Source organism: Anabrus simplex, chromosome 2, assembly GCF_040414725.1.
Source record: "Anabrus simplex isolate iqAnaSimp1 chromosome 2, ASM4041472v1, whole genome shotgun sequence".
Classification (NCBI taxonomy): domain Eukaryota; kingdom Metazoa; phylum Arthropoda; class Insecta; order Orthoptera; family Tettigoniidae; genus Anabrus; species Anabrus simplex.
The window spans coordinates 159,222,599-159,249,797 of NC_090266.1; the positions used below are offsets into that span (position 1 = coordinate 159,222,599).

The window sequence follows — 27,199 nt, forward strand, 5'->3', positions numbered from 1 at the left end:
GAACAAACACGAATTTAAAAGCATGATGAGGAAAATGGCAATACGTTACTTCCCTGCTGGCATGCAGTCAGAGACGTTGCCATGGTAACTTGTAGGTTCGTTGTCGGTCTGTCGGTCACTCAATGCAGAGCATGATACCAGCGGAAAATTGTAAATTTCTCCGTCATGTGAAGAGTAAGGTAAATTATGAACATAACGAAAGCATTTTTTGACATAACGAAAGTTGTTTATAATGAAGAGACGTTTCACGTACGGTAAACTAAGTTTACAGAAAATCAATAGTATAAGAGAAAATGGAGGAAAACCATTCGGGTTTTCCTATAAACCCCCCGTCTATTCAAGGATTTTAAAATAATATGCATATCGAAACTTTCCCCGGGATGAGTATACTCTAAATATGAAGTTTGGTTGAGATCTATCCAGCCGTTTCGAAGTGATGGTGGAAAAACCATTCAGGTTTTCCTGTAAACCCCCCGTCTGTTCAAAGATTTTAAAATGATATGCATATCGAAACCTTCCCCGGGATGAGTGTACTCCAAATATGAAGTTTGGTTGTGATCTATCCAGCCGTTTCGACGTGATGGTGGAAAAACCATTCTGGTTTTCTTATAAACCCCCCGTGTATTCAAAGATTTTAAAATGATATGCATATCGAAACCTTCCCCGGGATGAGTATACTCTAAATATGAAGTTTGGTTGAGATCTATCCAGCCGTTTCGACGTGATGGTGGAACAGACAAACAGACAAACAGACAGACAAACAGACAAACAGACAAACAAACAGACACGAAACGTAAAAACCACCGATTCGGTCTTGAGTTGACCTAAAACGGATAAATATCTGAAAAATTGGCAAAACAGAAGAAATTACAGACAACGGACCCCCTACAATTTTATTTATATAGATGATGTATGTGTTTAATAGAACAAATTATTAGCGTAAATTGTATAATATTGTATTCTAGGAAAATTTTCTTCGTCTCTTGTTAATTTAAAATTTAGTGCTTGACAATAATGTATTTTAGTGTACCATTTGCCACCGAGGTAGACACCTCATTTGCAAATAAAGAGATTTTGATTTGATTTGATTTGATTTTGATATCAGTGTGTTTTTCTCTTTGTTTTTTCAGTTATCTGACTGGTGGACAGCTGAAGGGGGACAGCAGTGTTGAAGGTTACATCAATGCTCTTAAACAGGGCTGTCGTTGTGTTGAACGTGAGTTGCATATATTGTTTTAGAAGTATTCTGCATGATGTGTGATAGGTTGATGAAACTATTATGTTAATTATGAGCAGTGGCGACTCATGACTTTCGTCACCGGGGGTTCAACAAACTTTTGTAGACATTTGTATCACACCTGAAAAATATGAGGAAACTAAGAATGTATGTTCGCATTATTGACAATGTTGGTAACTTAATTTTAAGACTCGTGTGAGCTAAGCAATAAGTGTCTTCATTGCTCCTACCTTCCTGATCCTCTTTGCCTCAAGGAATTTAAAGTTAAGTTTCCCTCCAAAAAAGGTAATTACCCTAAAGAATAAAATGGATAAATGTTTAATAAGTATTGATGCATTTGGGAGAAAATATCAATCGGGATTTTGGCAATTCAATGCGACATTTGGTAGCAATGATGTTTGCCAATACTATCGCTGTGTGCAGACTAGTGCACTGTTCTCAACTGCCATAGTTAAATTCCTGTAAGGGCAACAGATAGCAGGCACATACTAGTTTTCTAACCCCCACAACATGACTTGCGATTCAGAAGGTATGCGAGACTAGTATATTGCGCATGCACATAATACAACTATCCGTTTCTGTGATATCCTGGCCTGATCTTCACGCTGGCCGACATCCCCCATCGCCTCATCACTCTCCTCGCCTTGCAAGGAGGTGCATTTCAGACAAGTATCCAATCACAGACTTTGTGCAGCTCGCATGAATTCAAAGCTAGTATGGTATATTACAGATAGCTGGGCTTAGCAAGAGCTTTGAAATTAATAAGGTTGCTGTGAAGATTAAGTACAGTAGAAGTCCGTTATAGCGAGAATTCATAACGACAAAAAATTTACTCGCTATAGCAGATTGTCGTTATATCCGATTTTTGTAAAAGTTGGGGAAAACTCCATACACATTGAAATTGGCATGAAACGGCAATAATTTTTTTCAAAAAATGAGTTTTCTCGAATGATATCCACACTACGGCTTACTCGTTTGTTATTTTTCGAAATACGATACTGTGTGAAAGTGTATGTTTAATTCCATTCTGAAAAAATTATGCTATCACTACAGAGGCTTCTGTGGCAAACGTTTCAGTTTTCTTCTTCAAACAGAGTCACCTAAGCTAACCGTATATATATCGTGAAAACATATTTCAAGTGCACGTAGAGAAATGATAACTTCCTCGCTACAAATTTACATGGGAATAGCCTTTCCAAAATTTAACTAGACGTGAGAAAATATAAACTGTTCTCTGAAATCAGTGGTGTACTCTGCCATATCGTGTGATAATTATCTCATAGTGCAGCACTGGCACTGCCGGTGGCTCCAAGTGGCCCTTGCAGTGGCCTCCACGGTATGCACTAGCCATGTGTCTTGGTGGGTGTGCTGTTTGCCAACTGATGAGCCCAACTTAGCACACTGGCATGAAATGCTGACAACCAGGAATGAGTTACCTGAAAAAATTTGTAATGTCCAATAACGGACCATTCATATTGGTATTATAAATTTACTCATTCGGGACAAATACTTCAGGCTGCCTATGGGAATCAACATCTATATCATCTGATAGCCAGGCAGGCATCAAATTTTGGTAATGAGACAAAGTCTCTCATAGTGCATTGGCACTGCCGGTGGCTCCAATTGGCCCACGCAGTTACCTCCACGGTATGTACTAGCCATGTGTCTTGGTGGGTGTGCTGTTTGCCAACTGATGAGCCCAACTTAGCACACTGGCATGAAATGCTGACAACCAGGAATGAGTTACCTGAAAAAATTTGTAATGTCCAATAACGGACCATTTATATTGGTATTATAAATTTACTCATTCGGGACAAATATTTCAGGTTCCCTATGGGAATCAACATCTATATCAGAACAGCAGTCGACGGGTATTACCAATCCACTCCAACATTGCATTCGAATGTTGACGAGAGAGCTTGCTAGTGGACATAGCGAGGAAATGATACCGAAGATGATTGATCGCATGCAATATAATGGCTGGGTGCATAAATATCGGTAACGGAAAAAATCACGCACTCTTAATCGCTAGTAAGAATGGATGCGTCAGTGACAGGGCTCTCGCTGTAACCAAAGAATAATACACAGTTTAATATAGGAATTTTGAAGGGACAAACAAAAACTGACGTTTTAACGGGGTTCTCGTTACAGGCCGTACTTGCTATAAACGAACTTCTACTGTAGTTAATTACAACTTGATATAAACTGGAGGTTTGAGGTTCATTGCTCCATTGCACTACACTAGAAACTGCCACTGATGGTGGGAAAGCAATATTGCAATCTTACTATAATTTTGTCTTATAAAATAGAAAATAATATTTTATTGGAATATTTTGGTTTGTTTTTATGACACACACTGGTATCTGGTATTGGAAATTCAATAAATTTCTAATTTCTTTGCAATCATTTAAGAAAAGGCTAGGAAAACAACAGATAGGGAATCTGCCAGCTGGGCGACTGCCCTAAATGCCGATCAGTATTGATTGATTGATTGATTGATTGATTGATTGATTGATTGATTGATCGATCGATCAATCTTTGGAAGGGGTGATGAACAGATTCATCTCCTCCAAAACTGACAAATATTTGTACAGGATCAAATACACTGTATAATAAAAAGTTTCCAGACCCCACCTCCACCACACCTTCTTCCCCCCTTCCCCCCTTCCCCCCCAATACACGTAAACTTGATATAAACAACATCACTATGACCACCACTGCTGTTATAAATAGTGGATGAGGGCTCGATGTTGTTCAGAGCTATGAGATACCTGCAGAATGGACGAAGCAAGGAAGCTTAGTGACTTTTAACATGGAATGGTTATTGGTTGCTTCATCAGTAGTCATTCAGTCAGGGGCTTGTAATAATGGATGCATCAGTGACAGGGCGGGCTCTCGCTGAAACCGAAGGCTAATACACAGTTTAATATAGGAATTTTGAAGGGACAGACAAAAACTGACGTTATAGGGGGGTTCTCGTTATATGCCGTATTCGCTATAAACAAACTTCTGCTGTAGTTAATTACAACTTGATATAAACTGGAGGTTTGAGGTTCATCTCCTCCAAAACTGACAAATATTTTTACAGGATCAAATACTCTGTATGATAAAAAGTTTCCAGAACCCCCTCCACCACACCTTCCTACTCCCCTCCCCCCCCATCATGTTGCCCAAGTCAACTATCGGGAATGTGATTGTGAAATGGGAACTGGAATACACAGCCACATCAAAACCATGGCTGGGTAGGCCATGTGTGTTCACTGATGGGGACTAAGGTTAGGTTGAATGGAGAATCCCACCTTCCAGTACTTGTTTGTTTTTTACTGCTAGTCTACCTTAGGTGAGTTGATGCCAATATGGGACAGAAAATGCAATTTAAAAGTTCTGACAGGGACTGTTGAGCATCAAAGATGATGATATGGGAAAATTTGAATAGGTGTCATCTTTCAGATGTGCAAACATGCCTCACAAATTTTGTTTATTTAGCTCAGTTCTTACTTCTTTCCATCTGATTCTTCAACATGGATTTTATGAGTTCAAACAGATACAAACTTCAATTTTTTAGCCTAATCTTCTTCTTCCTTTTCTTCTTCTTCTTCTTTTGAATTCATGTAAGCATAAACAATTATTTGAAGTTTAACTTTATAATATTATTTCTTTTCAGTGGACTGCTGGGATGGTGCAGATGGTGAACCAGTTGTCTATCATGGTTATACCTTGACAACAAAGATATTGTTTAAAGATATCCTTATTGATGCTATCAAACCCTATGCATTTTTTGTTTCGGAGTATCCAGTTATCTTATCACTGGAGAATCACTGTTCTGAAAAGCAACAAGAAGTGCTCACCCAGCATATGATACAAGTGTTCGGTGGTAAGTACATATCATAGGTAGCATTGTTCCTTCTGGATTCCATTGAGGGTCACAATAATATTTAAATGTCAAATTAATATTTTAATGTTTTTCTCTTGTAGATATGCTGTATACAGATCCTGTTGATGAGAATATGCAGGCATTACCCTCCCCAGAATCTTTAAAAAATAAAATCATAGTCAAAGCCAAGAAACAGAAACCTTTAGAAAATGATGAGAATGATTCAAGTAGTGGAGATGAACAAGACTGTGAGATGGACCAAGATTCAAGTGTAATGACTGAAAGAAAAACGGTAAGAAACATGATGGAATCGAAGAAATTTAATCCTCTTGGAAATTGTCTTTAGGCAAAACCTAGCTTGTGTATTGTAGTGAAATCTATACAACATTCTCTTTCTTTCTTTGGGAGAGAAATTATGTCCACAGATGAGAATTCATTGTAATATGTTCAAGTCCAAGGTGGTGGTGGTGGTGGTTGTTGTAAAAAACTGCTTAACTTTGTTGTTCAACCAAATGACTAAAGAGAGACGAACATTATTACCTGGCAACAGAACATAAGTGCACCAATTGTCAATAATGAAGGAAAGTCCCGCTGAGTGTGCTAACTACTACCTGATCTGAATTATAAACCACAAGATGACCTTTTAATACATTCTGGGGCAAATGGATCATTGAGTTTGGCATAATGAGTAAGAATCAAAGCTGGATTTGTGAAAAATTGCAGCACTACTGATGCAATCCATGCTGCACAGCTCTCGGTTGAAATACATTGTGAGGAGAACCAACTGGTCCGTCCCACTTTCCTGAACCTTGTGCCTCATTAACTGATTTGCCTAGCACTTCAACAACATGTCCCAGAGTATCTTACCAGTTCAGTGCAGCTGCATTATACAGTGCCAAGGAACTATGTACATTTAAGCTGCTGCAGGAGCATCCATTAACTTTGACATTTAGTCAGCTACAATACCACTTCTATTCATCCTTGTGATGGATACATTTACAGCAGACCTGTACCATACTCAACATTAATGATATCATGCTAGCAGCTGAAAACAAACTTGATTTCTGATGCCAAACCCAAGAATGGAAATATCGATTGGCTTAATATGGGCTGCGACAAAAGGTGAATGAATATTATGTAGCATGATAAGAATTTGAATGGTAATGATAATGGTTTCACTACTGATTTTGATGGTCGACAGCTGAACAAAGTGCAACTAAATCTAAAATCTAAAAAAAAGTTATAAAAGCATTATCTATCTATCTATCTATCTATCTATCTATCTATCTATCTATCTATCTATCTATCTATCTATCTATCTATGTAATAATAACCCAGGACAGGAGGAATGGGGTGATTCAGACTAGGAGAGCTGACCCCAAGTGAAATGGGACAAATGGGACAATTAGAACATTTTAGCGATGAAGCATTTTTTTAAAGGAGGAGGTCGTACTTTCAGTGTCAACTCAGTTAATGTAATTCTAAAGCTTTTCAGTCTGTTGAACACTATAAAATACTCGTATAAAACATAGTATTAAACAAATGAAATGTTTCATTCTTGAAAGAAAATAACCACCTTCGGTCAAATCACACTAATTATTTTTTAATTGATAAAAATTGTTTGATAATGTAGAAATATTTGTTCAAATTCTCTTTATACTCTTTAATACTTGGAAGTTAGAACTTATCTTGATGAAGTGCTCCAGTAGTGCTTCCTCTCTCCTTGCTAGTCCAACAAAGAGTGCAAGGTGGTGTGATGCTCTGTCATTAGTGTGAGGCCAGTTGGCTAGTTTTTTGGTAACGTTCCGTAACATCAACGTCATGCTCCGGTTATGTCAACGGCTACTTTGAATTGTACTTTTAACTTTATTTATTTATTTATTTATTTATTTATTTATTTATTTATTTATTTATTTATTTATTTATTTATTTATTTATTTATCTTCTTTCAAGTGACCCTCTCTTACACATAACCATATTTACAACACTTATTTACAGATATATTATTAATGTTAGTATTACTGATGATGATGATGATGATGATGATGATGCTTGTTGTTTAAAGGGGCCTAACATCAAAGGTTATCGGCCCCAATGTTAGTATTACTATTGTTGTTATTACTGTTATTAGTACCTAATGAATCCTACAGGGGGTTACTCTGAATTAAATGTCTGGAATGTGGGTTAATGTATTTTTGTCTATAGTAAATTCTCTGAATTTACACAATGACTTGGCCCCTCTAGATGTTTTAGCAGGTTATTAATTAGCACAAAAAATAATGTCTTACAGGATACTCTTCAGTTCAGTTTCATACTTTTACTTCATCTAAATCATTAACTTACATTTACTCCCTAATACACACTAAAAAATAATAATAATACATGTGAGGGAAGAACGAAACCGAGAACGCATGCGGAAGTACTGGGCAGACATCAAAGCCAGAAGTGGCCAGTTGAAATGAAATGGTTCAAAGTTGGCTGATACGACATGAATAATAATAATAATAATAATAATAATAATAATAATAATAATAATAATAATAATAATAAGAATAATAATAATAATAATTGTTCCGGGCGGTACACCTCTACACGACCCAAGTTCAAATCTTGTGAAATTGTGTGAAAATGTTGCTCATAGGGTCTGTTTGTGCATCCATTTCAGTAGGCTTGGCAGACTGATATGTAATAGCTACTTCTGGCTCGACGAGGAAAGCAATGGGAAACATTTAAGTTACAGAATTTACAAGATAGAAAAGGTTACAAAATCATACTCACCTCAAAATCAAATTGAGAGGGAATACGAGAGGGTACCTCACACTCTATTCCCTGATATTGGTTAAGTTCTTTTGGCTTGATTGAAATTTACATTTTAGAAAAGAAAGTTACATTACTAAAGATTTGAAACCTTCCCCTCGAGCTAGCTTTGAAAGGCTGTAACATTTTAAACTAGATCTGCCATTACCTTGAGCTGGTGGACCTCCCGAAGATGGATGAAGCGGCCCCGCCTCCGTTACAAACACACTCCACACTGGAGCGATCACTAGCACAACCTGGTCTCAAAATGTGCCAGCTTTTATAGCCGAGGGGAAAGTTCCAGAAAACTCTGGCCTAAGCCCCAGACACACACCCAATTCTCATTGGATAATCAAATAAATATCAAAATTTTGTCATTGATGAATGAATAAATAAATGTACAAAATTTCTGATTGGCCAACACCTTAAGTTGGCGGGAAGAGACAGATGTGTTGATAACTTTTGAACGTCAAAAACAAACACTAAACATTCCAGTTTAGAAAACCTTTACATACAAAATTTATCTAGAATTTTAATAGTTCAACTTTACACCAGAGGGTACAACATAAGTTGTAGTAGCGACATCTGTTAAATGTTCAAACTTCTTGTACTAGTTGTTGCAAGGTTTATATTTCAGATGGCATTCCCCAAGGCACTTAATTTAAATGTGCGGGGCGGGTGTACCTCCGATATTATTATTATTATTATTATTATTATTATTATTATTATTATTATTATTATTATTATTATTATTATTATTATTATTATTATTATTATTATTATTATTATTATTATTATCTTTTGCACTCTTTGTTGGACTAGCAATGAGGGAAATATTTCTGTATTTCTGAACCATTTTTTGTCAATTTAAAGAATGTGTGATTTGATAGAAAGTGTTATAGTTGTTATAAATGGTGTTTGACAGATTGAAAAGCTTTAAAGTTACAGTAACATGTTTATCATGAAAATCAATAATGAAGTCATTGTCATTTAGTGTCCATTGGAATGTATCACATAAACTCTGGGCGGATGAAATGGGGAAATCTGTCTTGAATACTATGCAACAGAAGAATTCCTATAAGAACAAAGGGTAAAATCTATAAAGAAGCAATAAGACCAGTTATATTGTATGGTGCAGAGTATTGGTGTGTAAGGAAGCAACATGTGGATAAGTTACAACTGCTAAGATGAAAATGCTGATATGGGCTGATGGAGTCTTTCTATTTGAGACAAAATGAGAAATAACCATATCTGCAGTTAGGCAAAATTTCTTCTAAAGGAATCACAAAAGCTCACTCCACCAATGCAATACATATTACATTTAATAAATAAAACAAATACATGTTCTGACCCTAATTGAACCTTCTTCAGCTGAATAATTAAATCAGTTTTAATAATGTTATTTGTTTTACACCCCACTAACTTCTTTTAAGGTTTTTGGAGACTCAGAGGTGCCGGAATTTTGTTCTGCAGGAGTTCTTTTACACGCCAGTAAGTCTACTGACATGAGGCTGACGTATTTGAGCACCTTCAAATACCACCGGACTGAGCCAGGATCGAACCTGCCATGTAGGGTCAGAAGGCCAGCGCCTCAACCATCTGAGCCATTCAGGCCAGCAAGACAGTTTTAAAAGCTAATCTAACATATTAAACAAGTCAGAATACTAATTTATAATCAGCATATTGATATTGGTCAAAAATCCTAAAATAACATAATTCAACAACATATTATAAAATAGAATAATGACATCATTATTCATGCAGTATAAAAACTCAAATATGAATCTTGAAATGCATCAACCTTATAAAATTCTACTAAAAATACTGGACACATAAAAAAACTGAAATGTCTATCCTGAGTAATGTGAATTAAACATTATTTTATGTAATCTCCTTTGGGCAGTAAAATGTTCCATCAGTCACACTAGTAAAGAAACATGTTGCCTTATCTTGATCAATATGGATTTGAAGGAAATATTGTTTTGAAATGTACATGTAGGCTATTCATTCGTCAGATTACTATATCTCATGGAGGCTTAACATGTAAACTTCGGGAGTGCTAGGTTGAAGGTTGAGATATAGTAATCTGACGAATGAATACACATATATTTCACAATAATATTTTTTACAAATCCATATTGATCAAGATAAGGCAACATGTTTCTTGACTAGTGTGATTGATGGAAGATTTTACTGCCCAATGGAGATTATATAAAGGAAGTTTTAACTCATGTCACTCAGGACAGACATTCCAGTGATCTTAAGATGATTTTATTACCATTACTTTTACTTTTAGTTTTTGTATGTCCATTATTTTTTGTAGAATTTTGTAAGGTTGCTGCATTTTAAGATTCATATTTGAGGTTTTATGCTATAAAGATGTCATTATCATACTTTATAATATGTTGTTGAATTATGTTATTTTTAGGATTTTTGTGTTAGAACTTGTTAATAATAATAATAATAATAATAATAATAATAATAATAATAATAATAATAATAATAATAATAATAATAATAATTCAAGTGGCTATTCTAGCCGGGTGCAGCCCTTGTAAGGCAGACCCTCCGATGAGGGTGGGCGGCATCTGCCATGTGTAGGTAACTGCGTGTTACTGCAATGGAGGATAGTGTTATGTGTGGTGTGTGAGTTGCAGGGATGTCAGGGACAGCACAAACGCCCAGCCCCTGAGTCATTGGAATTAACCAATTAAGGTTAAAATCCCCGACCCAGCCGGAAATCAAACCCGGGACCCTCTGAACCGAAGACCAGTATGCTGACCATTCAGCCAACGAGCCGGACTTAGGACTTGTTGATCAATATCAGTATGTTTGTTATAAATTATTATTCTGTCTTGTTTAATGTGTTATTTTAGCTTCTAAATCTGTCTTAATTATTCAGCTGAATAAGGCCCAATTAGGGTTAAAATATGTTCTATTATTAAATGCTGTATGTATTGAATTGGTGGATTGAGCATTTGTGATTTCTTTAGACAAAATTTTGTCTTACTATAGTGAAACTCAATACGGATCAGAACATGAAGTTTATAAGATAACCATATCCATGCAAGTTCAAAAGTCTGGTTCATTTATAACAAACTTTCCAAGAGCAGGCTAAGATGATATGGCCATGCAGTGAGAAGCCTAGAAGACCATACAGTATGATTCAGACAGTAACAGAAATCCAAACTCAACACAGAGGTTGAGGAAAACCTCATCAAACTTGGATGTCCATTATGTATGAAGGCCTTTGGGAAGGCCAGATGAGAAGAAACCGGGTGAGTTGGCCATGTGGTTAGGGGCGTGCAGCTGTGAACTTGCATCCGGGAGATAGTGGGTTTGAACCCCACTGTCGGGAGCCCTGAAGATGGTTTTCTGTGGTTTCACATTTTCACACCAGGCAAATGCTGGGGCTGTACCTTAACTAAGGCCACAGCCGCTTCCTTCCCGCTCCTAGCCCTTTCCTGTCCCATCGTCACCATAAGACTATCTGTGTCGGTGCAACGTAAAGTAAAAAAAAAAAAAAGGGATGACGATTCTTTGCAGTCAGAAATCGGTAACACCCTCAGAATTACAGACTACTTTAGGAGAAACCAGCATGGCAAGGTCATTTCATTTCATATGTAAGATGTATGATACAGGAGAAGTGCCATCCGATTTTAGACAGAATGTTGTTATGCCTATTTCCTAAAAAGCAGACGCCGACAAGTGTGGAAACTACTACACCATTAGTTTAGTATCTCATGCAAACAAAATTTTAACATTTATTATTTACAGAACCAAGCGGAGTGGCCGTGCGTCTTAATGCACTACCCCTATGGAGCCAACTTCTGCATTCAGGAGATTTATGGGTTCAAAACCCACCATCAGCTGTCCTGAGAATGGTTTTTTGTGGTTTCCCCATTTTCACTCCCAGGCAAATGCTGGGAATGTCCCCATTCATAGGCCACAGCCTATTCCTTCCATCTCCTCACCCATTTTCATTCACCATTGTTCATTTCATCTTCATTAGCTCCTTTAACTGAGGTTGGCATCAGGAAGAGTGTCTGGCTGTAAAAACATGCCATATAAATTCATGGCATCTCCAAAAACCATAAAAGTAGTTATGGGATGTAAGCACAAATAATTTTAGTATAAATTTATCTTGCCTCATCACCGACCCAGTATTAGAAAATGGGCCTATAAGGGGTAGACATATGTACTTTATTTACAGAAGAATGGAAAGACATATTGAAGGTAAGTTGGAAGATCAAACTGAAGAAGAAATGTAGGCGTATGTGAAGTAATCCACACTTTACATCTGATCGTGGAGGATCGAATCCAGGACAAACCCACGTACATGGCTTCGTAGTCTAGAAAAGGCATTCGATAATGCTGATTGGACCAAGCTATTTGAGATTCTGAATGTGATTGGGATTAGATACGGAGAAAGGAGGATTATCTACAGTCTGTACAAAAATCAGTCTACAGTGATAAGAATCGAGGGCTGTGAGAGAGTAGCAGCAGTCCAGAAAGGAGTGGAGCAAGGCTGTAGTTTGTCCCCTCTCCTTTTCCATGTTTATATAGAACAAATGGTAAAGGAAATCGAAGAGAAATTTGGAAAGGGTATCATAATCCAAGAAGAGGAAATCATAACTCTGAGAATTGCTGATGATATTGTTATTTTACCTGAGCCAGCAGAAGATCTGTAGAAATTGCTGAATGGTATGGACACAGTAATGGAGGAGGAGTAAAAGATGAAAATAAATAAATCTAAAATGGAGTGCGGTTGAGTGATGTCAGCTGAAGCAGGAAATATTAGATTAGAAATGAAGTCTTACTTAAAGGAAGTAGGCAAGTATTTTTACTTGTGTAGTAGAATAACGAATGATGGCAGAAGTAAGGAAGACAAGCACAAGTAAGGAAGGCATTTCTATGAAAAGGAATTTGTTCACACTGGGTGGCGCAGTATGGACAGTAACTAGCTCGGAAAGAAAGAGAATGGAAGCTTTTGAGTGCGATTAGGGGTGCACAGCTGTGAGCTTGCATTCGAGAGATAGTGGGTTCGAACCCCACTGTCAGCAGCCCTGAAGATGGTTTTCTGTGGTTTCACATTTTCATACCAGGCAAATGCTCTGAATGTACCGCAGTTAAGACCACGGCCGCTTCCTTCCATTCCTAGCCCTTTCCTATCCATCGACGCCATGAGACGTATCTGTGTTGGTGCAATGTAAAGAAACTTGTAAAAAAAAAAAAAAAAAAAAAAGATAAACAGCTAAGGCAGGCAGATCGAATCACGAATGTAGAGATACTAAATCGAGTTGTGAGAGGAAAACAATTTGGCAAAATTTGACTGTAAGAAGAGATAGAATGATAGGTCACATCTTTCGATACTCGGGGCTTGTTCATTTAGTTTCTGAGGGAAGTGTAGCTAGTAAGAACAGCAGTGGTAGATCGAGGTGGTTCTCATAGTTGTCCTGTAAAATTGTAGATGGTGAAATGCTCTCAACATTGTGATGTCTCCTCGTCACCATAAGACCTATGTCGGTGTGACATAAAGCAGATTGTAAAAGCAAAGTTTGTGGCAATTTTATTGTTTAGAGTAGATGTAGGATGTTAGTAGTTACATAGAAATGAAAAGGTTAACACTGGATAGCGTGGCCTGGACAACTGCATCAAACCAGTCTATAGCCTCATAGCCCAAACAACAACAGCATCAACATCAAACATATATTGAGAATGGCATCCATTATTCAACTGAGCAATTCGCCTTGTGGATCGTCCTTTCTCTTGCACACTTTACTCTTTATCTTACACTTTTACAATTAATAAGTGTTTTTTATTAGTTGCAGATGCACATTGAGGAAGCTCTGTTGGTACTGACCAAATGTATATACAAACTTCATCACGAGAAATTATTAATATCATCTTCCTTTAGTGCTCACTATCTACTAAAAAGTAATTGAACACTCATGATAGTTGGTAATTTGACTCCTGTGATAGGTAATGTGGCTCACTGTGGCCTTCAGGGGGCTTAAAGGTCAAGAGATCAATTGAAAAGAAGATGGCGAATGGCGAAGTGCTATCAGACTTCGGAGGGGGTGTAATAATGGGCTGGCATCTCAGTGGGTTATCCGGCAGATTGTAGTTAAACAGGCCTGAATCAACCATTCCTTTCATCCTGCATAGATGAAAGGAGCATGGTCATTATGATATTGGAGAATATTCTGACCTATAGCAATTATAGAATTCTGAGATGTGAAATTGTCAAAAACCTGACTCAACTGATGGCCGCCACCAGACTGGAGCTGCAGGTAGCAGCAGAGATAACTGTTTCTATTGGAACGCTGCAAACCGAGGATATTCTGGAAGTCCAGCACATGCTGGGTGAGTGAATAAAGCTCAGTGGCTCGAGTGGTATTTGAACAATTACAAGTGGTCACTGGGAAAGTTGAAATTGGTTCAGGGGAGTGACAAGTCAATGTTCACAAAGGTTTCGACAAAAATACGTGTATGGGTATGTCAGCTGCTTAGGGAATGCCCTCTACCAGAGTGTATAGTGCTTACCAGGAAATTCAGTGGTCCTCCTCACAGTTATACTGTAAAATTCTAGACAGCGAAATGCTCCCAACATTGTGGCGTCTCCTCGTTGTCGTAAGATCTATCTGTTACAATTTACCAACATCTCATAGATCCGTATTGATACAGTTTAAATTAAGAACTAGTGTTAGGTTTAATGGTCTACCGAATTAATACACTTCACTTTACAAGTGAAAACTATTTAATATTACGCATATGCATTGCTGGACTTCCAGAATATCCTCTGTTCACAGTGTTCCAATAGAAACAGTCATCTCTGCTGCTACCTGAAGCTCCAGTCTAGCGGAGGCCATCAGTTGAGTCAGGTTTTTGACAATTTCACATCTCAGGGTTCTGTAATTGCTATAGGTCAGAATATTCTCCATTATCATAATGACCATGCAAGACCAAAGGAATGGTTGATTCAGGCCTGTTTAAATTCACTCTATATAATATTAAAATATATATAATTTTCACTTGTAAAGTGAAGTGTATTGATTGGTGGACCATTAAACCTAACATTAGACCTATCTGTGTTGGTGCAACATAAAGCAGATTATAAAAAATAAAATAAAAAACATTGTGGCGATTTTATGGAATGGAGACCTGTTATTTTGAGGATGGATGATGCCAGTTGCCATGTTGCGGCTGCTGCTATGCAGGAGAATGGAGAGAACAATATTCATGGATTGTACTGGCCTGCAAAAATCATGACTTTAATTCCATTGAACACCTTTGAGATGAATTCAGTCAGCAAGTGAAGTCTTAGGAGATGCGGTCAAAATTCATTGTCCAACTGTCAGTGATATTACAAAAGGAATGGCAACATAGGACCTAAACCTCAGTTGTGTCACTAGCTTTCCACTTCATGGTTCTACTGTTGGTTAATGCATGTGGTGCTTAAACTGGAAATGAAAAATCACATGTATGTGCTTAGGAATCAATTAGAACTGTAGGTCTGTACCTTATGATAAAATAATATTTAAAATTGTTTTAAGACTACAGAATTGCTTGTACAGTCATTTTTGGAATTTTTGCATGCATTTCACTCTATAATTTTATAGCAATCTAACACTTGCCTGCATGACATGAAATGTTCTTTTCTTTCTTTCTTTAAGGTGAAGCAGCAAGTTGCTTTGGGTTTGTCAAATTTAGTGAATATTTGCCAAGCAACCCATTTTCGAAGTTTTGAATATACACAAGAACATGGTGAGTATTATTGTTAATAAGTTTAATGGCTTCAGCAAAATAGTTTCTCTCAATTTCAGTTTGAAGTTAATCCCATCTTTCTGATATTCTACAATTATTTCCAGGTAAATGCTTCCAGATGTCATCCTTTTCAGAAGCAAAGGCTGAGAAGTTTATAGAAACAAAAGGTGCTGAATTTGCAAGGTACAATATGAAGCATCTAAGCAGGATATATCCAGCTGGTAGACGAACAGGCTCTTCTAATTTTAAACCTACCCAGTTTTGGAATGTTGGATGTCAGCTGGGTAAGTTACTCATTGTTTAATAAATCTCTACAAAGGACTGCTTTAAAATGTTTATGTATGGAACATTATTTCTGTAGTAGAATGTAATTTAGGTTTTCAAATGTATGTACTGGATATCTGTGCTCCCATATGGTCAGAACCCAACTGTTGGCAGTACTGAAGATGATTTTCTGTGGCTTCACATTTTCACACCAGGCAAATGCTGGGGCTGTACCATAGTCAAGGCCGTAGTTCTTTCCTTCCCACCGGCCGAGTTGGCCATGCGGTTAGGGGCGCGCAGCTGTGAGCTCGCATCCGGGAGATAGTGGGTTCAAACCCCACTGTCAGCAGCCCTGAAGATGGTTTTCTCTGGATTCCCATTTTCACACCAGGCAAATGGGGCTATGCCTTAATTAAGGCAACGGCCACTTCCTCCCCATTCCTAGGCCTCTCCTGTGCCATCGTCACCATAAGACCTGTGTCGGTGCGATGTAAAGCAAATATAGCTTTCCTTCCCACTCTTAGACCTGTACTATCCAGTGGTTGCCATCATACCTGTCTGTGTTGTGTGATGTAAAACAAAACAAATAGGAAATCCATTCAGAAAGTACACGGTGTGGCATAAGTCTGTTAATGGGAAATGCATAGTGTAATGTAGCATTAACCCACTGAGCCCTGCATATCTGTTGGATTGAAACTGCATTGGGGCTGGGATTATTTTGAAGGAAATGTTGTAACCAAGGTTGAAGTTTACAGAACACAACTTTTATTGCTTCACTTTATGATATTTACACAAATAACTGAAATTTATTTTGAAGCAAAAAGGAATATTGAATCTTGAGAAAAGTCTGTCTTTATACAATATGTACAGGTTTGCAGTCTTTATATACACTTCTATCTTGAAAAGATAGTCTTTGTGAACTGACACTTTGATAGTCGAGAACTATCTGGCACACTAACATAAATGTCTATGAGAGTCCTTGTTTGTTGAAGTGCCTGAATTCCTAAAAAGCAAGTTCAATTGATTGAATAAATTCCACCTAGCGAAACTAAGGGAGCTTGCATAAGTTAGGGAATGAAAATGGCTTGTAAAAGAATTACGGAACATAGGCAGCGGGAACAGGTAAGGGAGCGGTGACCAGAGGTGAAACCTCGTACTGCCAGAAATTCAGTCCACCTGGTCGAAGCACATTTTCAAGAGGAGTAGCCTCCGTGCTCGACGTAGGGTGTATTCTGGAGCTGGACACCGGGGCAAGTGGGCAAGTGAGCAGACAGGGAGCTCCTATTTATAGTACACTCGATGGTCAGGCACGCGCACTGAGGGCTGCGCGTCGAAGCTAGCAGAATGATACACAGGCGCGCGTGCTGCTGGCTGGCGGGGCGAGAAGGGAGCGCCGGACATACAACACCCTCCCCTCCTAAATACGCCGGTACGGCGTGAAGCGGCGGCGGCGCTGGCGGCGACTGCGATGCTGGGGCGGAGCTGCTGATATCTCTGTTGTATTGTCCGGAGCTGGAACTGGGCGGAGTGGCGCTATCTCGTCCTGAAAGGAACCCATTGTTATTAAATGATCTAAAGCGCGTTCAGCAATAGATTTATCAGGTTTAGCAATAGCATCAATAGCTGGACAGGGGCGGTAGCGTAGACGTATCTGATCTTGATGGCGGCAGATACGTTTCTCCGTAGTCTGTATCTCGTAGAGACGATGACCCAAAGATCTGCAGATGACTCCAGGTATCCAGAGTGGGTTGGATTTGAATGTCCTGGTGTAGACCTTGTCGTTGAGGGAGAACTTCGTTGGTGAGGTCTTATGCTGGGCCGGAAGAGGCTGTAACAGAGAAAGTAAAGTTCTGTGAGGTCGTCCATGGAGCTTCTGTGCAGGAGTGACATTATCAGCGCCGGGTAGAGTTCTGTAGTTGTTTAAGAGTTGGAGCAAGGTTTGGTCTTTAGTTAAGCCTGAAGAGACAGCTTTCTTCATACTTCTTTTAAATGTTTGTACGAAGCGTTCAGCTTCACCATTAGATTGAGGGTGAAAAGGTGGTGCTAGGATATGACGAATGCCATTATGTGTACAAAAGTTCTGAAAAGCAGTAGCTGTAAATTGAGGTCCGTTGTCCGAAATGAGTACTTGCGGTAAACCTTCTGTAGTAAAGATTTTCTGGAGAGCACGAATGGTAGCTTCGGTTGTAGTAGTCGAATGTATATCCACGACATATGGAAAGTTTGACAGTGAATCGATGACTATTAACCACATGGAATTGAGGAAAGGACCTGCGAAATCGATGTGAACTCGTTCCCATGGAGTAGTAGCAGGAGGCCATGAAGCAAGATCAGAAGACGGGGCGTTCTGATTCGTTTGACATTGCTCACAATGACGTATTAGCTTTTCAATGGCGGCATCAATACCGGGCCAGTAGCAGTGTTGACGGGCGAGTTGCTTTGTTCTGGAGATACCCCAATGGCTTTGGTGTAATAACTCGAGAACTTGTTTCTGTAGGCTAAGTGGGATAACCACTCGGAAGATGGTGCCTGCTTCTAGTAGTACAACTCCGGCACGAGTCGTGAGACGATGCTGCATACGATGATAAGGTGCCAGGTGGGCAGGAAGTGTGCTCTGAAGAGGCCAACCGTTGCGGATGTAAGTACGTACAGTAGCAAGTGTACTGTCCTTATCCGTAGCTTTAGCTATGCAGGTAGCATCAATAGGAAAACTGGATACAGTATCTTCAAGTTCTATGTCCAACTGAAGACATTCAGATTCTTGAGAGTCGAAGGCAGTATCAGGACCAACGGGTAAGCGGGAGAGGGCATCAGCATTACAATGCTGGGATGTGGCTCGATATACAATCTGATAGGAATAATCAGAAAGGAACATGGACCATCTTTGAAGCTTTCTGAGGGAATTCTCTGGGATCTTATTACCAGGATGGAATAAGTGTACGAGAGGCTTATGATCGGTAATGATCAGGAAATGGTTGCCATAAAGATATTCATTGAAACGGCGAATACCAAAGATGATGGCTAAAGCTTCTTTCTCTATCTGGGAGTATCGACGTTGATGGTCATTAAGTGTTTTCGAAGCGAAGGCGATGGGGCGTTCTTGTCCATGACGATCCTTCTGGGAGAGAACGGCACCGACACCGTAGTCTGAAGCGTCAGTAGCTAGCGTGATTATCTTGTCGGGCTGAAAATGAGTGAGTTGTATAGCTTGAATTAAGGCGTTGTTGATTGTTTTCCATGCCTGTTGGCATTGCGGAGTCCACTGAAACTTAACACCTTTTTTACGTAGAGCGTTTAATGGAGCTGCTACTGTAGCGAAGCGTGGAATGAACTTATTATAATAGTTCGCTTTGCCTATGAAGGACTGAAGCTGCTTGAGGTTCTGAGGTGCTGGCATGTTTACTATCGCGGAGACATTCTGCATACTAGGACGAATTCCATTCTTATCAAGTATATGTCCGAGGTAGTGAACTTGAGGCTGAAAGAAGGTACATTTGGCTAGATTCGCTCGTAGGCCATTGTCTTTCAATTTCTGGAGAAGAAGGCGGAGATTGGTGAGATGTTCCTGATGATCTTTTCCAGTAACAATAATATCATCCAGGTAGTTAGCACAACCGGGAATGGAGGCGGTGAGTTGAGCCAAATAGCGCTGAAAAATAGCCGCTGAGGATGAAACACCAAATGGGAGCCGCTGGAGCTGGAGCAGTCCGAGAGGAGTGTTGAGTGTGAGAAATATCTTAGATTCTTCGTCTAAAAGTAGCTGGAGATATGCTTCTTTAAGATCAACTCGAGAGAAGAATTGTCCACCAGAGAGACGACGGAATAAGTCTTCCGGACGTGGAATAGGAAAGATATCGGTTTCGAGTTGTGCGTTGACTGTAGATCGAAAATCGCCACAAAGTCGAACATTACCATCCGGTTTCTTGATTACCACGAGTGGAGTAGCCCATTGACTAGAAGTAACTGGTACTACAATTCCAGTTTGTATCCATCTTTCTAATTCTTTCGTGACCTGGTCTTGAAGTGCTAGGGGTACTGGGCGTGCTTTGAGGAAGCGAGGCTTAGCTCCGGATTTCAGCTGTATGTGAGCTGTATAGTCTTTTGCTGTTCCGAGCTGAGAGTCGAAGACTTCAGGAAACTGCTCTAGGAGAGCGGTAACGTCAGAAGTAGGATGCAATGTAGATACGACGTTAATGTTGTCATGTATCTGGAAACCAAATAAGTTAAATAGATCCATGCCCATAATGTTTGATGCAGTGTAGTTGTTAACTACGAGAAGAGGAATGGCCTTCTGAATTCCTTTATAACTAGCCTGAAGCTTAATTTGACCTTTGATGTCAATTTTCTTCTTGTTAAATGTCACGAGCTGGATGTCAGCTGGAGAGCATGAAGGTGAACCTAAGTCGTGGTAGGTCGTCAGGTTAATAATAGAGACAGGTGATCCAGTGTCTAATTGAAAATCGACAGATCGATCAGAGAATGAGAGAGGAATGATGATTTTGTGAGAATCCTTTGTGGGAAGAATAAGATTGATCTGATCAACTTCCATGTCGTGGCGGGGCTGTATATGCTTCCGGCGCGCTGCAGTAGTCTTAGCAGGGCGGGGCGAACTTTGACAGACAGTCTGAATGTGTCCAAGTTTATTACATCGTTCACAAGTAGCTTTGAAAAAACGACAGTCACGACGTTCATGATGCTTGAAACAACCTCGGCAGGAAGGCAGGAGTTTCGAGGTGCTTTTAGAATTGGGCTTCCGTGTAGCATTACGAGAGGGAACCTGGCGAGAATGCTTGGTGGAGAGCGCCTTATCCGTACGGTTCACTGTAGCAGAGGACTTGCGGGCCTGAGGCGAGACTTGTGCAACTTCGTGTGGAGAAGCTATGGCTGCGGCAGTCTTGGTAGTAAGCTCATAAACCGTAGCAATACGCTGGACGTCTTCTAAAGAAGGGTTACTCTGCTTGACAGCGTCAAAACGTATTTTGTCTTCAGGAGTATGTAAAATTATCATGTCCCGAATGAGAGAATCAGTGTAGGATGAACCACAACCGTCCTTGGAGCAGATGAACTGGCAGGGTTTAGCTAGACCACGCAATTCAGTTATCCATTCAGTATGTGTCTGATGGGGTTGCTTTCTGCTCTGAAAAAATTTATAGCGAGCAGCCACTATGTGAGGAGCTTTGGCATAGTGTTCCGTGAGTCGGGCTAAGAGCTGCGTGAAGGGTACCTCAGATAAGTGTTCTTCTGGACTTAATTTACGTAGTAATTCACACGTAGCATTGCCAACCGAACTAAGAAATAGTGCGCGGCGGCGTTGATCATCTGTGACAGAATGGCAGATGAAATGCTGTTGCAAGCGGGCTAAATAAACTGACCATTCTTCCATAGCCGGATCAAAAGCAGAGAACGGAGGAATAGCTGATGGCTGTGTAGAGACAGAAATAGCTTGAATAGCCTGAAGTAATGCTGCCTGTTGTTGTTGCATAAACTGTTGTTGTTGCTGCTGTAAGGCTTGGAAGACCGTAGCGAGTTGTTCCGCAGTAGCCATTGCGAGATGCGTGCAAGAAATAGTAAGGTAAGCTGTGTGTCAGAACTGGTTGGAGTGTCGTTGCTGTTGAGCACGTCGCCGTAGAGTTGACAACTGGGCCCGTTGAATTGTGGTGTTGGTTTCGTGTGTACCTCGTCGCTATAGAGTTGGCAACTGGGACCGAAGAATTGTAGTTTGTTGCTTTTTTTTTTTTACCTCGTCGCCATAGAGTTGGCGACTGGGGCCGATGAATTGTAGTGTCGCTTTTTTACCTCGTCGCCATAGAGTTGTGTTGTAACCAAGGTTGAAGTTTACAGAACACAACTTTTATTGCTTCACTTTATGATATTTACACAAATAACTGAAATTTATTTTGAAGCAAAAAGGAATATTGAATCTTGAGAAAAGTCTGTCTTTATACAATATGTACAGGTTTGCAGTCTTTATATACACTTCTATCTTGAAAAGATAGTCTTTGTGAACTGACACTTTGATAGTCGAGAACTATCTGGCACACTAACATAAATGTCTATGAGAGTCCTTGTTTGTTGAAGTGCCTGAATTCCTAAAAAGCAAGTTCAATTGATTGAATAAATTCCACCTAGCGAAACTAAGGGAGCTTGCATAAGTTAGGGAATGAAAATGGCTTGTAAAAGAATTACGGAACATAGGCAGCGGGAACAGGTAAGGGAGCGGTGACCAGAGGTGAAACCTCGTACTGCCAGAAATTCAGTCCACCTGGTCGAAGCACATTTTCAAGAGGAGTAGCCTCCGTGCTCGACGTAGGGTGTATTCTGGAGCTGGACACCGGGGCAAGTGGGCAAGTGAGCAGACAGGGAGCTCCTATTTATAGTACACTCGATGGTCAGGCACGCGCACTGAGGGCTGCGCGTCGAAGCTAGCAGAATGATACACAGGCGCGTGTGCTGCTGGCTGGCGGGGCGAGAAGGGAGCGCCGGACATACAACAGGAAATGTAGTGACTCTTCGCATGTTGAGAAATTTCTTACAAGAGCATTTAAGATTTAAATATACATGAAAACAAACGGCTTTCACGCCACGAACAATGGAACGAGGAATACTTTAAATAAATTTAATTTTTATAGTATCATGAGTCCATACTCAGTGTGCCTGCTGAGCTGTAACACTGTCATCTCCTTGCACTTCCTCTTTGATTTCCTCATCTGTTTGTTCATCAGGAGCATTACTTACACTATTTCTAACACTAATTTCACTGAAAAAATTACACACCTAATCATCATTACTTTCAGTCATTTACTGACAGCCATCTTGTTTACAAGCGAATCCCACAGTCTAGAGATAGCCCACTTCAAACTAATACTATATTACCAAGCACACTGTCAATATATACATAAACAAAGAGCATATAACATTGGAGAGGAAGAGTCCCTACACAAATCACAAATGCAACTCACTCTGGCATCTTTTGAGGAAAAGTTGAATGATGTAGAAAAGTGAGACAACGGAACAGTTCCATGCTCTGGCATTTGGTCCACCAAGACGAAGCACATCACGGTTCCATGGCTCGGGCTCAATGAGTTAATTGCTTAGAAAAAAACAGTTGTTGTCCTACAGAAATTGTTATCTAAACATTTAACCCTAGAATTGCCGAGTGCTTTCCCTAAATGCCAGGCCATTTTCTCATGCAATACACATTTATGTTTTTAACATATTTAAGCACACTTAGATAGAGAAAATTTAGACATGCAGCATACCATATTACGCAGAAAGCTTTATTTTACATGCATATATAAGTATTAGATAAATTTACTTACTTATCTGGTGCGTATCGGGCGATCAAAATTTTGGAAAACTAAAAAAGAGGGTTTTTTTTTCATACTTTCAAGTTCACCATTAGTAATAAAATCCACTCATTAAAAAAAATCACTATATAAAAAACACACAAAATTTCTTCTAGTTTAAAAATATATTAAGTTCTCAAAAGTAAATATAGAAACAAAATCACAAAAGAATTTAAAATTTCCGAGCTGCACACAGTTCCGTCAGCCGCCGAACACTACTGGGAGTCATTCTCGGAGCGTTTTCTTTTTCTGCCAGGCTTCATAGGCCTCCAGAAATGCTGCAATTCATGAAAGCATTCACGTTGCACCCCAGAATTATATCTGGGACACCAAAAATGGCTTCGTCCCCTTTTTTTCACGTGACCACAAACAGCACACAACCTTACCTTTCGTCCGGGTAGATGAGGTAGTTCATGTTTGAGATCACCTTCTTCCGCTATATTCGCTGGTGGGTCTAGAAAAGAATTCTCCTCCATGACCAGAAATACATAATGGGTGTACTGTTTCGGATGGACAGTTCCTAATGCCAGGATTCCTTACACAAAACTTATCTGAAACATCGAACTCCTGTTCGGGTGGATATACCCTGCACCACTATGGGGTTGCGAGAACAGTATCATCCAATGAAACATCGGCAAGCCTGCTCTGTTCATCAGAATCACTTTCAACTTCTGATTCTGGAATATAATCTTCTCTGCTGTCAGAAGAATCATCAGCTAAATAAAATATGTCACTGGAAGAGGAAATTCCAATCATCTTCAAGAACTTTGCGAATATCACTTGAATCACGAAGCTCATCATCCATGATGAAAGTTTACAGTTCAAAAGAAACAATATAAAAATAAAATAAACTCAATAATCTGTTGAAAGAGACATTCACAGAAACTAACAGAAACAGCGAGCAAGCGTGAAGTTACATAGCATCTGAGACAACAGGGGGATGAGGAAATAGTAGCTGACATTTATACCTACCCTGACCTTGACTGAGTCATTTCCGGCTAGTGAGGAATATGTGATGAAAGACTAGAAGTTTCCTCTTCAATGTCTTACTTGCTAAAATAACGCAAGTGAATGATAAATGATGTTATAAGTAATTAAGTGAATGCATGTACTATGCATCGCGCATGTGACGTTGGCATTGTAGTGACATTATATTGAGTCTTAAGCACGACGTTTGGCAGTTCTAGGGTTAAGACATCACTCAAACACTGATTAACATATCTTGTCACACAAGTCCCCATTATTAACAAACTTCTTTTCAAATTCTTGTTCAGTAAAATTCTTTAAATGCTGTAGATTTAGTGGCTTTGTAGTGAGAACTTTGTTCTCCAATATCTCCCACACAGAAAAATGACATGATGTGAAGTCCAATGATCTTGGTGGCCAATTGATTTTACCCCCCGCATCTTCTTACCCACTCTTCAAAATGGTGATTCAAAATTTTGCAGACGTTTAATCCATAGTGCAGTGGAGCACCATCTTGCTGCCAAATAAGATTGTTTCATACTTATAGACATGATATAGGCTTTTGGGCTTGTGCTGTGTCAAGAAAATAAGGTGAAATTCTTTACTTTTCACAGAGAACTTTGCTCTGCATCTTCAGAAGAAAATCTTGACTATTCACGAGGAAGACTTCTCCAAGAATGAAAGTTTGAATTTAGACGTAAGTAAAACCAAGGACAAATTGTCCCCACATTTACATCCTGGGGTATACAAAATTCCCTGTACTTGCAGCAAGGTATACATTGGCCAAACATGCTGGTCCATTGGTACTTGCATCAATGAACACGAATGAAATATTCGTCTCAACCAGCCAGACAAATTGACAATAGCTGAGCATGCCTTTTTGTTGGGTCATGATGTCGTGTTCCAAGATGCTCGAGCTCTTACCCACGCTAGACACTACAGGTCCAGGATTATATGGGAACCTGTGGAAATATGTAGAAATCCTAACAATTTCAACAGGGACACTGGCTATCAATTAGGTAATGTGTGGTTGCCAGCCATTAAGGACTTACGTAGGTAGTTCCCTTCCCTGTACCTTCACTATTGTTATTTCGTTTCAGTGCTTTCCAAATTGGTACGTTCCTCATCACCAGATGTTTCATTCCAGGCTTGTGTCAGTGTCATACTTTCATAATGTGTGTACACCTGATTATGTGACCCCACTCACAGACTGATTCTGATGATGCCGTCGGCTTCCGCTCCGAATGCTAGTGCTGTACCGCATACGGTGAGCCATCTGGTGACGAATGTACGTAACCACTTACACTTCTATTACTGACGTCTAAATTGAAGCTTTCATTCTTGGAGAAGTCTTCCTCATGAACAGTCGAGATTTTTTTCTGAAGACGCAGAGCAAAGTTCTCTGCGAAACATAAGCCCAAAAGCCTATATCATGTCTATAAGTACGGGCCATGAAAGCATCAATGGTAACATTGTTTCATAGTGATTCAAATAGAGGGCTATTGTCTAATTCTCTCATAACTTCTCTTAAAATTTGAAGGTAACTGTTTGCAGTCATGGTCCCATTGAAAATCTAAGGACATATCACTCCTTCACTGCATATACTGTACCTGCCTAAGCCGTAACTCCAGGAACATTTAATTCCTCCTCAGTTACAAACTGTGGATTTTTAGAAGCCCAATACATGCAGTTATGTTTGTTAACTCTTGCATTTAGCTTAAAACATGCTTCATCAGAGTGCAAAGTTGTTCTGTAAAAGTTAGGATCACTTTCACTTCATATTGCATACATTTCACAGAATCAAAGCCTTCAATCAGGATCATCCTCGGTTAGAGCATTTAGCAATGTAGGCTTATAAGGCTTCAGATGTAACATTTTTAAAATTTTCCTTACACTTCTGTCAGGCAGTTGTAGTTCTTTAAAATCTCTTCTTGATGATTTCTTGGGTAATTGAAGTTTCTTGGGTAATTGAATGAATGCCTGTACATGACTTGCATATTTTCTTGTTTAGTTCCCGATTTTTGACAGCCAGCACTGTGTGGTAAGTCAGCTACAGAACCTGTCCCCTCAAACCTACTACTAAAAATTTTTTCATTCCTCCCTTGAAGGCGGGAGGCGGGCCTCTTAGACGTGATGCCGTCTCTCAGGCCGGGAGATTTGTTACGATGGTGATGCTCGGAGAAGGTGAGGGGGTTGGCGGCCGTGGCCTATATTAGGAACTGCCCGGCTCAAGTCTTCATTTTATTTGTAGATAGCTTGGCTGCATGGTGGCTGAGTATGTGGGAATTTTTCAATGAAAGATCGTCTTATATCTTCTTAATTTCAATCAAGCTGTCACCACTTCTATAAAACAAACATGCGCTGTGCTGTGGACAATTTTCTGTTCATAATGTAAGCCTCTCATGCTAAAAATGATTGCACAAATGAAGCCAACCTGCCACTTGTTACTAACAAGCCAGTTCTAATACAACTCTTCACTGTGGATGGGCTCTACCATTACTTAAATAGTTTAAATTTGACCATTGACAATAACGTGCAATAATGTGCAGTAGTTCACTGACTTCTACTGCACCCTGTATAACACAGTTCCCATGACTTATGAAATGACCTTCATATATAATAGTTTTGTTTCTTATTCTGATCTAGTAGCCTCCGTGGCTCAGCTGGCAGCGCGCCGACCTCTCGCCACTGGATACCGTGGTTCAAATCCCGGTCACTCCATGTGAGATTTGTGCTTGACAAAGCAGAGGTGGAACAGGTTTTTCTCCAGGTACTGTGGTTTTCCCTGTCATCTTTCATTCCAGCAATACTCTCCATTAACATTTCATCTTGTCTGTCAGTCATTTATCATTGCCGCAGAGGAGCGCGACAGGCTTCGGCAGCCGGCACATTTCCTATCCTCGCCGCTAAATGGGGGCTTCATTCATTCCATTCCTGACCTGGTCAAAT

The 27,199-nt window shown here is 39.6% G+C and overlaps 1 protein-coding gene across 2 annotated transcripts in view; it reads left to right on the top strand.

The window, feature by feature from the left end:
* LOC136863956 (1-phosphatidylinositol 4,5-bisphosphate phosphodiesterase delta-4) overlaps nucleotides 1–27,199 on the top strand; it is a 330,114-nt gene that overhangs the window by 279,677 nt on the left and 23,238 nt on the right. For both annotated transcript variants that reach the window (XM_067140409.2, XM_067140410.2), the window contains exons 8-12: nucleotides 1,131–1,216; nucleotides 4,902–5,111; nucleotides 5,213–5,403; nucleotides 15,584–15,674; nucleotides 15,779–15,958. In XM_067140409.2, the coding sequence (XP_066996510.2) occupies nucleotides 1,131–1,216; nucleotides 4,902–5,111; nucleotides 5,213–5,403; nucleotides 15,584–15,674; nucleotides 15,779–15,958 (758 nt within the window). The remainder of the gene's footprint in view (nucleotides 1–1,130; nucleotides 1,217–4,901; nucleotides 5,112–5,212; nucleotides 5,404–15,583; nucleotides 15,675–15,778; nucleotides 15,959–27,199) is intronic.